The sequence below is a fragment of the Macadamia integrifolia genome, chromosome 9 (assembly GCF_013358625.1).
Source record: "Macadamia integrifolia cultivar HAES 741 chromosome 9, SCU_Mint_v3, whole genome shotgun sequence".
NCBI lineage: Eukaryota > Viridiplantae > Streptophyta > Magnoliopsida > Proteales > Proteaceae > Macadamia > Macadamia integrifolia.
This window is the reverse complement of record NC_056565.1, coordinates 41797787-41812497: the sequence shown is the minus strand read 5'-3', so window position 1 is coordinate 41812497 and position 14711 is coordinate 41797787. Positions and strand designations below refer to the sequence as shown.

The following is a 14711-nucleotide window of genomic DNA, read 5'->3' as shown; positions in this document are numbered from 1 at the left end:
GCATCTATTGGGTCTGTACTTGAGGTCTTGGATTTGACCGAATATGGCCAGATTGTGCAGAAGGCCAAGACCATGGAGGATAAGCAAAATGGAGAACAGCCCCTCACCCCTGGATTGTGGAAGAGAACAAACCCATTTTCGGATATGGGAAACTCCTCCAAGGTATACCGCGAATCATACAGTTCTGGACTTACGTATAGACAGCCCTATAGGCCATCTGGCTACCCTCCTAGACCAGTTGGTGGTTCGGGTTCCACCTCTTTTCGCCCGAACACTAGTGTGGCACCTACAGCTCCAAGGCCACCTTGACCTCCATCTGCAACGGGTCAAGTGCAGAGGGGCCCCGTCCCAGTTTCCGACGTCTCAGATTCGTTGCTTCAACTGCCATTCATATGGGTATTATGCGAAAGACTATCGGGCCAGACCAGCCTTGCCCTCCAGTCAGCCCTCTGCGTACCGACCACCTTTAGCACGGGGGAATCAACCGTAGGGAAGGATGTATGCTTTGTCAGCTGAGGAAGCTGAGGCCAGTACAGAAGTAGTGGCAGGTACATTTTAAACTAAGAAATTTATTATGATTAATATTGATGACCTGCTGAAATTATATGCATTGTTACACTAGGTATCCTACCCATATCAGGTACACCAGCCTATGTTTTATTCGATTCAGGAGTTACTCATTCATTCGCTTCTAAGAGATTTACAGAGAAACTTGGGATGCCACCCAGGATCCTAGATCACGGAATGATTGTTAGTATGCCTACGGGTAAAGTTACTCAGTTGAAGGAGGTATATGGGCCGTGCCCAGTGGAAATTAGTGGGAAGAACTTTGATGCACAACTCATTAAGTTCAATATGCAGAATTTTGATGTTATACGGGGTATGGATTGGTTGTCGGCTCATCGAGCTAATGTGATGTGTGCTGAAAAGCTGATTAGGGTGACAGATGATGACGGGAAAGAATTGGTATACCGAGCAGATAAAATGAAACGGGTGAGGAAGGTCCTTGTCTCTGCTCTTCAAGCGGTAAAGTTGCTAGAAAGTGGATGTCAGGGTTACTTAGCATCGGTACTTGATGTTGATTCAAGGATTACACCTCTAGAAGAGGTAAAGGTGGATAAAGAGTTTCCCGACGTCTTCCCAGATGATCTGATGCATTTACCACCCGATAGAGAGTTGGAGTTTGCCATAGACTTGACACCTGGAGCAGCTCCAGTATCTAAGGCTCCATACAGGATGGCACCAGCTGAATTGAAGGAGTTGCAGATGCAGTTGCAGGAATTATTAGAAAAGGGGTTTATTCGCCCAAGTGTTTCACCTTGGGGTGCCCCGGTGCTGTTTGTCAAGAAGAAAGATGGCAGCTTGTGTATGTGCATCGATTACTGGGAATTAAATAAGCTAACCATTAAGAACCGATATCCATTGCCACGCATTGATGATATATTTGACCAGTTACAGGGAGCCAGAGTATTTTCAAAGATAGACCTTCAGCCCGGCTATTATCAGCTCAAGATAAAGAGCAGTGATATACCCAAAACAGCATTTAGGACTCGATACGGTCACTATGAGTTCCTAGTGTTATCTTTCGGGTTAACCAATGCACCGACAGCGTTCATGGATCTAATGAATCGAGTATTTCAGGATGTGCTCGATAAATGGGTAATTGTTTTTATTGACGACATCTTGATCTACTCTAAGACAAAAGAGGAGTACACTCAACACTTGAGAATGGTGTTACAGAGGTTGAGAGATCAACAGTTGTTTGCCAAGTACAGCAAGTGTGAATTCTGGCTTGAACAAGTTGGATTCCTAGGGCACGTAGTGTCTAAAGCCGGAATCGAGGTAGATCCTGCAAAGGTGAAAGCAGTAGTGGAATGGGAAAGCCCCAAGAATGTTACTGAAATTAGAAGCTTCTTGGGTTTGGCTGGATATTATCGGCGTTTCATTGAGAATTTTGCTCGGATCTCAGCACCAATGACCAAGTTGACTAAAAAGGGTGTGAAATTCGACTGGGCAGAGGAATGTGAGAAGAGCTTCCAGGAATTGAAAGAAAGGTTGGTGACTGCCCCTGTGCTGACTATTCCTGAAGGCACAGGTGGAATGACAGTCTATACCGATGCTTCCAAAGTTGGTTTGGGTTGTGTTCTCATGCAACGCGGTAAGGTAATAGCGTATGCATCCCGACAACTAAAGGAGTATGAGAAGAATTACCCCACTCATGACTTGGAACTAGCTGCAGTCATTTTTGCTCTTAAGATTTGGCGACATTATTTGTATGGGGAGAAGTGTGAGATATACAGTGATCACAAAAGCCTGAAGTACTTCTTTACCCAGAAGGACTTGAACATGAGACAGAGAAGATGGCTTGAACTCATGAAGGATTATGACTGCGACATTCAGTATCATCCCGGCAAGGCTAATGTAGTGGCAGATGCATTGAGTCGGAAGACACAGACTGTGTCGCTCTCATACTTAGCAGTCAGCCCGCCACTCGTGCAGGAGGCGATGTTAATGGATGAAACCCTCTTATATGAAGGGGCAACCTTAGAGCTTGAACCTCAACCAGAAAACCTTAAATGGTTGACTGTATCCTTGACGGCTCTACAAGTGCATCCGGCAATTAGGCAAGAGGTAATAATGAAGCAACCTTTGGATCCTGAATTACAGAGGATCAGAGTTAAGGTTCAAGATCAAACAATGAACGACCCAGATTTTGCTTTAGCCAGTGATGGGGCATTGATGTTTCGAGACAGATTGTGTGTACCCGATGACTTGGATATACAAGACAAGATAGTGCGAGAAGCACATAGCTCCGAGTACTCACTTCACCCAGGAAGTACCAAGATGTGCAAAGACCTCAAACAAAGTTACTGGTGGCCAAACATGAAAGTCACCATAGCTTTGTATGTGGCGACTTGTCTTACCTGCCAGAAAGTAAAAGCTGAGAGGCATCGACCTTATGGTACTCTTCAGCCACTCCCAGTACTAGAATGGAAGCGGGAAAGGATTACAATGGACTTCGTCACCGGACTACCAAGTACACCTAAGGGAATGGACGCGATATGGGTGATCGTGGATCGGCTTACCAAGACTGCTCATTTCATTCCTATCAAGACCAAGTTCTCCATGACCAAACTAGCACAACTTTACATGGACAACATAGTGCGCTTACATGGAGTGCCAGTGAGCATTGTTTCAGATAGGGACCCAAGGTTCACTTCCAGATTCTGGAAAAGCTTACAGCGTGCCTTGGGATCACAATTGAATTTGAGTACTGCTTTTCACCCACAGACGGATGGTCAGTCGGAGTGAACCATATAGATATTAGAGGACATGCTCAGGGCATGTACAATGGAGATGAGTGGCAGTTGGGAAGAATATATACCTCTTATGGAGTTTGCATATAACAACAGTTACCAAGCTACAATTGGGATGGCTCCGTATGAGGCGTTATATGGCAGAAAGTGCAGAACTCCTTTGTATTGGGATGAGGTAGGTGAACGTCGAATGTTAGGACCTGAGATGATACAGATGACTTGTGACAAAGTCGACGTTATTAGAGAGCGGATTAAAGCAGCTCAGTCCCGTCAAAAGAGCTATGCGGACAACCGCAGAAAAGATATTGAATTTCAGCCAGGAGAAAAGGTAGTTCTCAAGATCTCTCCTACTAAAGGGTTGCAAAGGTTTCACAGAAAGGGGAAGTTGAGCCCAAGATACATTGGACCATTTGAGATCTTATCTCGGGTTGGCTCAGTAGCCTACATGCTTGCTCTGCCACCTTCACTTGGGGATGTTCACAGTGTATTCCATGTATCCATGCTGAAGAGATACGTGCATGATCCATCTCATGTACTACCCGTGGAATCAAAGTACCTAGAAGCTGATATAACCTATACAGAATAGCCAGCTGAAATTTTGGATCGGAAGGTGAAAACCCTTCGCAACCGCTCCATTTCCTATGTAAAGGTGCGATGGGCGGATCATTCACTTGAAGAAGCATCTGGGGAGGTAGAGGATGAAATGCAAGCCAAGTACCCTCATCTTTTTGATCAACCAGGTACGCAATTTCGAGGATGAAATTTTTCAGAAGGGGGGGTAATGTAATACCCTACTTCTTAAACCCGGTCTGATTTCGCGGTTGAACCGATTTAATCGTGTAGGGACCGAACCAGAGGGAGTTAGAGCGGGTTCCTTATGGGCTATGATGGAAAGGGTGACCTTAAACACCGGCTGGCCCGACAAGTCTGAGCCAGTGCCAGAAGAGACGGGAGTGCCCAAGCCGTGTGCATGCACCTACCTTAAGGCCATGTACGGATAAAGCAGGTATCGTAGCTGTATATTAATGTATATACGTATACCACCTCGTATGCTGGGGGTGGGGTTCGCGCCAAGGCCCAAACTCTGTCAAATTCCCAAGTTTTGGCCTCAGGTGGGCGGATAGGTAGGTGCATCCACCCACCTGAGTGACCCATTCATGTGCACTGTTCACTTATTTAGGAAATAGATATATAGCTTTATGATTTTCTTTTCTTTTCATTTATGACACCCGTACGTTGGTGAGGATAGTAAAGAGGAGAGAGAAAAGAAAGGGAAGAAGAAGGGGAAGAGAAGGAAGAGGAAGAAGAGAAGGATTTCAGCGGCGCCGAAGCTTGATCTTCCCATTCTGACGCCGGAAGAGTGATCTTCAACTCTAGATCTACATTTAGAGGTAAGCAAAGTTGGGTTCTTTGAACATTCACTATACCCAAGCTTAAACCCTTGATTCGAGTAGGGTTTCTTGAGATCTTGTAAATCCCCTTTGAAATGATGAATCTAAGGTTTAATAGATGATTTATGTGTTGATCTTGAAGGATTTGAAGAGGTATTGACAAGATGGAAGAAGCATTGTGGGTTTAAAGTGATTTGGAGGGTTTGAAGTTGTTCTTGAGCAAGGAAGGTAAGATGGTTTCCCATCATTAGAATCTAACCTAGATCTAGGTTAGAACCATCCTATAAGACCTTGAAGGTGTGAAGAATGGGTTGGGAAAAGCCCCATTTGAATCCCCAAAGAATGGAGGAAGTTGGGAAGAAACAACGTTTTTCCCGCTAAGACCGGTGGGTGGAACCGGTGGGCCCCTACCCGCCTGTGGGCACGCACCTAAGAGGACAGGGGCCTTCGGGCACAACCGGTGGGCCCAACCGGCGGGTACAACCAGTGGGCCCCTACCCACCGGTCCAAACCGGTGGGTAGGACCGGTGGGCCAGACAGCCCACCTGTCTGACCCACCTGTGTGGCTCCGAAGGTGATCCTTATGTCCGATTGGACGCAAATCGGACGTGTGACCTTCTTTTAATGTTCTAAACATGATTTTGTCATCGAATCTCGTTAACTTTGATTCCAAATGGTGAAGTACTAACCCCGCTCAATTATGTTAGGTTCACCAAATCCTACCCGTTTCGCACCGAATCTCACCCATACCGAACGGGAATCCTTGTACGCTACAGGTAAGTGGGGAGAGGACGTTTGGCCTTGTTTCAAGGCATTGTTTGGCATTCATTTAATTATATCTAGTCTAGTCATGCCATCATGAATATGCTATGTAGACTAGTCATTCCTCACATTGTTATGCATGTGTGCTATGTTTACTTTCCAAATGCCAATTGAATGAGATGTTTATATGTTGAATGTAGACATCATTGTGTATGATGCATTGATAGACTAGATGCCGTAGTCAGCTTGGAAACGAGTGCATTGGTGTCCCGTGGAATGGGACGCAGTGGCACTATGCAATCGTACTATTGTCATATAGGACATGCTCAGGGCATGTGCAATGGAGATGAGTGGCAGTTGGGAAGAATATATACCTCTTATGGAGTTTGCATATAACAACAGTTACCAAGCCACAATTGGGATGGCTCCATATGAGGCGTTATATGGCAGAAAGTGCAGAACTCCTTTGTATTGGGATGAGGTAGGTGAACGTCGAATGTTAGGACCTGAGATGATACAAATGACTTGTGACAAAGTCGACGTTATTAGAGAACGGATTAAAGCAGCTCAGTCCCGTCAAAAGAGCTATGCGGACACCCGCAGGAAGGAGATTGAATTTCAACCAGGAGAAAAGGTATTTCTCAAAATCTCTCCTACTAAAGGTTTGCAAAGGTTTCACAGAAAGGGGAAGTTGAGCCCAAGATATATGGGACCATTTGAGATCTTATCCCGGCTTGGCTCAGTAGCCTACATGCTTGCTCTGCCACCTTCACTTGGGGATGTTCACAATATATTCCATGTATCCATGCTGAAGAGATACGTGCATGATCCATCTCATGTACTACCCGTGGAACCAGAGTACCTAGAAGCTGATATGACCTACACAGAACAGCCAGCTGAAATTTTGGACCGGAAGGTGAAAACCCTTCGCAACCGCTCCATTTCCTATGTAAAGGTGCGATGGGCTGGTCACTCACTTGAAAAAGCATCTTGGGAGGTAGAAGAAGAAATGCGAGCCAAGTACCCTCATCTTTTTGATCAACCAGGTACGCAATTTCGAGGACGAAATTTTTCAGAAGGGGGGGTAATGTAATACCCCGCTTCTTAAACCCGGTCTGATTTCGCGATTGAACCGGTTTAACTATGCAGGAACCGAGCCAGAGGAAATTAGAGCGGGTTCCTTATGGGCTATGATGGCACGGGTGACCTTAAACACCGGCTGGCCCGACAAGTCCGAGCCAGTGCCAGAAGAGACGGGAGTGCCCAAACCGTGTACGTGCACCTACCATAAGGCTATGTACGGATAAAACAGGTATTATATCCGTATTTTAAGATATATACGTATGCTACATCGTATGCCTGGGGTGGGGTTCGCGTCGAGGTCCGAACCCAGTCAAAATCCCAAGTCTTGGCTCTCAGGTGGGTAGGACAGGTGGGTGCACCCACCTGAGTGACCCATCCAAGAGCACTATTCACTTAATTAGGAATGGTATATAAGGCTTTATGATTTTATTTCCTTTCCATTTATTACCCCCGTACGTTGGTGAGAAAAGTAAAGAGGAGAGAGAAAAGAAAGGGAAGAAGGAAGGAAGAGAAGGAAGAAGAAGAAAAGGGGGATTTCAGCGGCGCCGAAGCTCGGTCTTCCCATCCCGGTGCCGGGAGAGTGATCTTCAACTCTAGATCTACAGTTGGAGGTAAGAAAAGTTGGGTTTTGTGAACATTCACCATACCCAAGCTTTAAACCCTTGATTCGAGTATGGTTTCTTGAGATCTTGTAAATACCCTTTGAAATGATGAATCTAAGGTTTAATAGATGATTTATGTGTTGATCTTGAAGGATTTGAAGAGATATTGACAAGGTAGAAGAAGCATTGTGAGTTTGAAGTGATTTGAAGGGTTTGAAGTCGTTCTTGAGCAAAGAATGTAAGATGGTTTTCCCTCACTTGAATCTAACCTAGATCTAGGTTAGAACCATCCTATAGGACCTTGAGGGTGTGAAGAATGGGTGGGGAAAAACCCCATTTGGTTCCCCAAAGAATGGAGAAAATGGGGAAGAAACAGTGTCTTTTCCGCCAAGACCGGTGGGTACAACCGGTGGGTACAACCGGTGGGCCCCTACCCGCCTGTGGTACCCACCTGAGAGGGCAGGGGCCTTCTGGCCCAACCGACGGGTACTACCGGCAGGCCCCTACCCGCCTGTCCAAACCGGTGGGTAAAATCGGTGGGTAGACAGCCCACCTGTCTGACCCACCCGTGTGGCCCCGAAGGTGATCCTTATGTCCGATCGAACCCAAATCGGACGTGTGACCTTCTTTTGACGTTCTAAACACGATTTTGACATTGGATTTCATTAATTTTGATTCTAAAATGGTGAAGTACTAACCCCGCTCAATTATGTTAGGTTCACCAAATCCTACCCGATTCGCTCCGGATCTCACCCGTACCGAACGGGAATCCTTGTACGCTACAAGTAAGTGGAGAGGGGACGTTTGGCCTTGTTTCAAGGCAATTGTTTGGCATTCATTTAATTATATCTAATCTAGTCATGTCATCATGAATATGCCATGTAGATTAGTCATTCCTCTCATTGATGTGCATATATGCTATGTTTAATTTTCAAATGCCAATTGAACGAGATGTTTATATGTTGAATGTGGACATCATGGTGCATAATGCATTGATAGACTAGATGCTGCAGTCGGCTTGGAAACGAATGCATTGGTGGCCCGTGGAATGGGACACGGAGGCACTATGCAGTCGTACTATTGTCATATAGGAGCATGCGGTATTAGGATTCTCACTATCCCGTGCTACGACCCTTCCCAACAGGGGTTAAGGTGTTGGGTTGCCATTTGGGGGGAAGCAAGGGTCGCGGTTGTCGGACACTGTGGCGGTTAGGCATTACGCCCGACGAGTCATGTAGGACAGTCGGCAACCCCGGTGGTACATTCAAGAGGGCCAATCGTACTGCTTTTAAATTGCTGGAGTCAGCACCTTTATTTTCAGTCATTTACATTTCTGTTGAGAGCCGGTGGATGGCATTGTCTTTACTTTTCCGAGTACTCACGGTGGGCCTTCTCCGACAGCCTTATGGGCGTATCGCGGGAGGGAGTTCGCGGCTTGTACCCGGAGTATACGCGCACTGTGGTTGTAGTAGCACTAAAACCGAGGACTTAGTAATGTTGCTTAGGTGGATGTGATTTAAAATGTATAGCATGGCATGTAGTGCATATGATGTGTTGTGATGTGTGGACTGCTGTGTGGTCCATCTTTCTACTTACTGAACTAGTGAGCTCATCCCACGTATACGCCCCTTTTTAGATGATTTTACAGGTCATACATCTGAGGAGCATGGGGTGGGTCCTACAGTCGAGTTTCCTGAAGAGGACTGGTGGACCCCTGAGGAGTTAGAGCACGGCACTGACTGCTCGTGCGAGAGTTGTGCTGCGGGATAGCAGTTCTAAGGCCGAGCGGAGCTCCACCTTTGAGGCCGTGCTGAGCTCCACTTCTGAGGCTGAGCTGAGCTCTACTACGTGATGCCGAGCTGGGCTCAACCCTTGATGCCGAGCTGAGCTCCAGCCTTGAAACCGAGCCGAGCTATGTACTCTGATTGTTTTGGTGGATTTCCTTATGTACTTGATATTTGAATTTTATTCTTATTGTGTAAATATCATGCCTTCAGGCCCACATGTATATAATTATTGTATCACTATCCGGGTATCAAGTATTATGGGATTATTCACAGGTAAAACTTAGTCTTCCGCTGATCTGATGAGTTTATATTAGTTGTGTGTATGATGTGGTGGAACACAGTATCTGATGATCCTGGCAGGTTTGGGTTAACCAGTGTTAACTCGGTCACTGGCCCGGTTCAGTGTGAACGAGGTGTGACATAGACCATCTATTAAACCTTAGATTCATCATCTCAAGGGGGATTTACAAGACCTCAAGAAACACTACCCAATCAAGGGTTTTACTTGGGTATGGTGAAAGTTTAAGGAATATAGCCTTCGCTCACCTCTAAACATAGATCTCGTGTTGAAGATCACTCTTCCGGCTTCGGAATGTGAAGATCAAACTTTGGCACCGCTTAAATCCATTTCTTCTTCCTCTTCCTTCCCCTTTCTTCTTCTTCGTTCTCTTTTCTCCCTTCTCTTCTCTCTCCTCTTAAATCTTCTCATCAACTTTCCGTGTAATAAATGAGATATTGAAAAACACAATTAATGCTATTTATACTTTCTTAAAATCATTAATAGCACATGGGTGGGTCACTCAAGTGGGCGGATGCACCCACCTGTGACCGCCCACCTGAGGGCCGAAAATTGGTCAACAAGTGGGATTTTGGTGGAATTCGACTCTCGGCATGAATCTCACTCTTGGCACAAGGTATATTATACATATGCACTTTAGGATACGGCTACATACTAGCTTTATCCATACATGGCCTTATGATATGTGCATGTACACGGCTTGGGTACACTCTTCTCCTCTGGCACTGACTCGGACTTGTCTGGCCAACCGGTGTTCAAAGTCACCCTTGCCATCATGGTCCATAAGGAACCTGCCTTAACCCTCCCCGGTTCGAGTCATGCATGGTTAAATCGGGTCAACCGTGTAATTAGACCGGGTTTAAAAAGTAGGGTATCACAACTGAGTGCATCAAATTTGATAATTCAAAGGCTATACAGATTTTTGCAGAAATAATCTTCCCCTTCTGGAAAGCACCTTGTTCTTCTGAAATCAACTGAGGTAGCAATACCAAAAGTCTGGACGACATGATTTTTGTTAGCACCTTGTAGAAAAAGTTCCCCAATCAAATAGGGCGAAATTAATCTAAAGAGGAGGCACCCTCTACTTTAGGACTCAGAGTAATAAAACAATTATTTATCCCTCTAGGCAACCGACCAACCACAAGAAAAGTCTTCACAACCCTACAAAAATTAGCCTCAATAGTCTCCCAACATTTTCTGAAAAAGTTACCCCCGAAACCATCGGGACCAGGCAAACTTTTAAGATCAAGATCCCAAACAGCTTACTTGATTTCCTCCATACTCGGATCAGCTTCCAGACCTTTCACGTCCTCCTCAACCAACATGCTGGGAACATTATCTAACAAATCATTATGAACTGTGATATATGAAGCTTCATGAAACTCTAAAGAAAAATCAGAGACATAGGAAGTGATTCCCTGAGTATCAAACACCCATGAGCCATCTTCTTTTTTTTAAGGAGAGATCTGAATTTTAGCTCTCCTTAGGTTGACTGATAGATGGAAAAATTTTGAATAATAGTCACCATTTTTCATCCATCTCAACTTGGCTTTTCCCGACCACAGCCTATCTTGCATCTGATTAGCTTTCAATAACATTGTCTTTGCATCAGCCTCCTTGTGAAACAACTCATCTGACATTCCATTCAGCTCTACAGTGTCTTGCACACTCTGTAAAGCCATTTTTACCTTTTCTACCTCTTCATTTAGATTTGGGAATGTGACCCTCACCTAGGCCTTTAACCACTCCTTGACCAGTTTTAGTTTTTGAGCTAAAACATAAATAGGGTCACCATCTATATGCTCCTTCCAAGCCTCCTCAACCACATGGCTGAACCTGTCACTTTCCATCCAAAAGCTATGGAATCAAAAAGGGATATTCTTGGGCTTAGGAACATCATCAGACACAATTAAAAGTGGGGCATGATTAGAAACAAAAGATAGCAACACACGTTGTTTCACATTTAAAAAAAAAAATCTAGCAATTTTTCATTACAAAAACTACGGTCAAGCACCGCAGCCACATGACCCCTCCACCTATTGTTTGTCCAGGTATACTTCTTTTCCTGAGAAGGAACAGGAAGCAACAAACAAGCATCTACCATGGCCTGGAATTCAGCCGTCGACCCAAGATTAAAAGCACCAGGGCCTCTTTTTTCATGAGAGGCCAAAGTTGCATTAAAATCCCCTATAACAGACCAGGGAATCAATGTAGAGATCTACAACTCCAAATCTATCCACAAATTTTGATGAATGACCTTGAAAGAGCTAGCATGCACAAATAAAATACCCACACTACTTCCAGGCCATTCAAAAATAACTGAAATATGCTGCTCGGACATCACCGCGACCATAGGTTGTTTGATCCCAAATTTCCATAAAAAGCATAAGTTAGGGACTTTCTGCTCCCTCTCATTATGAACAAAATCCATAGCATAACCCAATTTACTAAAAAATAGAGTAGGAAATTTACACACCTAAACCATAGGCTCAGCCAAGCATACCACATCCGGCGAATGGTCCTTTAACATCAAACGTTAGGCGCCTATTCAAGCAGCCTTCTTAGCACCCAAAATATTCCAATATAGGACCCGCATGGATCACTGTTTGGAAGCTTGAGTTTTGTCAGACTTTTTTTCCTGACCTACTGTTTTCCTCTTCTGCTTCCCACCCGCCACCGCACCACCACCTTCCTTGTCCCTCACCACTGTCGCCTTATCCACTGTTGCCACCTCTAAGTGAACAACAAAAACTGCCCCCCTTGAATAGTCCACCTCAGGCAAGGAAGACACAATGTGATCCTCCCCAAGGTCCGCACCAGTATGGGGAACATTATAAGCCACGGCTCTTCCATGACCTTGAAACTGGACCCTCCCCTGTCTCACTCAAGAAGGATAACGAGCAGTTGGGATTGCACCACCTTCCACAGGGCCAGTCCTCCCATTCTTTGCAATCTGATGCAGCGACTCAACCAAACAAATATTTTCCTGGTTCGTTGAAGGATCAAACAGAGCCTGATCCATCACCTAGATCGACTGCTCACATGGGTTTGGGATAAAACCGTCATCCAAGTCCATATCCGACCCAGCCAAACCATCCACGTCATCTTTCATATATTGTGGAGAAGTAATATCACCGTTAGACTTCTTTCCCAAACCGCTAGGACTTTGATTGGAAGTTTCCAAAAGTATTTAGATTCTCCCCTCAATGTTTGGTAAGTTTAAATTTTACAAATTTGAATTAGAGATTGGATCAGATCCACTCGGCTGATGTGGCGTAGGTCGGTCCCTAATAGGAGTCTTCTCCACCGAGTTAACTCGACCTGAGTTAACTCCATAATCAACATAGACTGCTCCTGGAACCTGTACAGAGTTCTCCGCCACACATTGCTTCTCATCATCGCTTTTTTTCAGCCTCCAATTGGAGATCAAGTGATCCACACACTTGCAATACCACAGCGCTCCACCTTATCTTCATATACCACCTTTTGACAGAAACCGAACACCTGAGAGGGTCCTGGTTCAAGTCTCTCAACCTGAACTTCCTCCACCCTCACTGCCGAATCAGAAATGTCAATCTCTACCAAGACTCTTGCAAAGTATCCAAGAAGACCTTGTCTAGTTTGCCTATCCAGAGCGACAGGATGTCCTACTACCTTTGCAATAGACAATAGAATGTTTTTGTGCCAGTATTCAAGAGGTAGATCAAGAAAACGAATCCATACAAGCTTCGTCAAGGACTGTTTCTCATGAATATTAAAATCAGGCTTCCAATGATGGAAACGAATAACTTGTTCCCTAACCCTAACAGGGCTCCTCCGCCACACTGCAACCTTATCACCCTGGCACTGAAACTGAAAAATAATGTATCCCTTTCCCAGCAAATGCATTAAAATCCCTTGGCTTAAGTTCCATTTTTCTTGAGCCTCCATTCGCAAGGTGTCCAAAGAAATCAATCGAAAGTTGACTCTACCGATTAGTGCAAATCTGAAGTTTTGCCACTTCGATTCATAGTCTCTCTGAGGAATCACAACATGTCTCTTGTTCCCTACCTGAATCAGTTTAGGTAGTGAATCAATGGCAGGCTAGGAAGAGTTACCCAAAGCGTTTGCATACAAATGCCGCTGACCTACATCCTCCTGCCTGACAGAAAGTGGAGGAACTTCTGGTCCACGATCTAGAGATTCCCGAGCATCACCATCTTCATCCTCCACAGCCACCGAGCCATTACCTCCCAAATCACCAGTTCCTCCCATGTCACCCATCTACCTATATTAACTTATAACAAGGAGAAAATTCAGAAATTAAGAGGAGCTTAAACTGATTCTAGCTTAAACATGAGGAATAAAGAAAATCTAGAAAATTTCAGCAACAATCTAACTATTTGGAACTTAGTTTTTATTGTTCTTTGATGGATTAGTTGGAAGAGAAATAAAATCTCATAAATGGAAGTATGAACCATGGCAGATTCGGATTGAAAGTGAGGTTTCTCACTGAATCTACTTAAAAAGTGGAAATTCTATATGAATGGGAAGAAAAACCCACTTCAATTTCTTTGTTCTTGAAGACTTAATTGGAAGGAATGAAACAATTTTGAAAAAGAATGGGTGCATCACGGCCGATTGGGGTTTAAGTGTGAGAGTTCTTACTTTAAGTCTTAAAACAGTAAAATGCCATGGAAATTAAGTAAAAACTCACTTTGATTTTGCTGTTTAAGGATTCTAAAGATGCATGCATGACGAATTGAGGTTTGATTTATCACATGCAAGGTAAAATCTAAGATGGAATGCATGCATGCAACCTTAGATTGAGGATTGATCATAAAAAAAATTACTTTATTTCACACTTGTGGATGAAAACATGTGAATATGACGTTGAATCTGAAATTCCTAGCTGAAATGGGTTATTAAAATTAATTAATAAAGAATAATTTAACGATAGACCAGAAAAATGATGGAATTAAAGTGATAATTTACTGCAGTGAGTTTGTGGTATAAGAACAGAGGAATATTGCCCCAAACAGTGGTGAAAATTAGTTAAGGAAGATGGCAGAAATGAAATTCTGCAGAAAATGGTCAACAGGTGGGATACTACAGGCAGACCGGTTGGCTCCAGAAGTCTCCTGCCGGTTGAGCTTTCAGAGGCTAGAAAGTTCTTATTATTAAGTTCTTCCTTAATTGTATGTCGGCGAGATGTCGGGATTTTATGGGCTTCACTATTATTCAATTCTTCTTTCTTGATGTATAAATATTTATGGATGTGTAGTAAGTAGTATTGTAACCAGAGGTTGTTTCCAGACATGAAATTTTGTATAATGTAATTTATCACTTTAGTACATCACCAATAATATTATATGATTTTAATAGCATACTCTGACTTTAGTTGTTGTCTTGTTGGCATTTGTGAAATTAAGATACTGCATCTGTGATCCTAGAGGGTTATGCTGGCTGGGTGTGAGTGTCCAGTGCCGCAT

General features: G+C 44.1%; 1 protein-coding gene across 1 annotated transcript; it reads right to left on the bottom strand.

Moving 5' to 3' along the window:
* Positions 1-12666: 12666 nt before the first annotated feature.
* Positions 12667-13503, bottom strand: LOC122089794. The gene is made up of 2 exons (XM_042659476.1): positions 13372-13503; positions 12667-13290 (listed from the first exon to the last, which is right to left on the bottom strand). Exons 1-2 carry the CDS (start codon positions 13501-13503, stop codon positions 12667-12669), a joined length of 756 nt encoding a protein of 251 aa, XP_042515410.1.
* Between the last annotated feature and the right edge of the window lie 1208 nt (positions 13504-14711).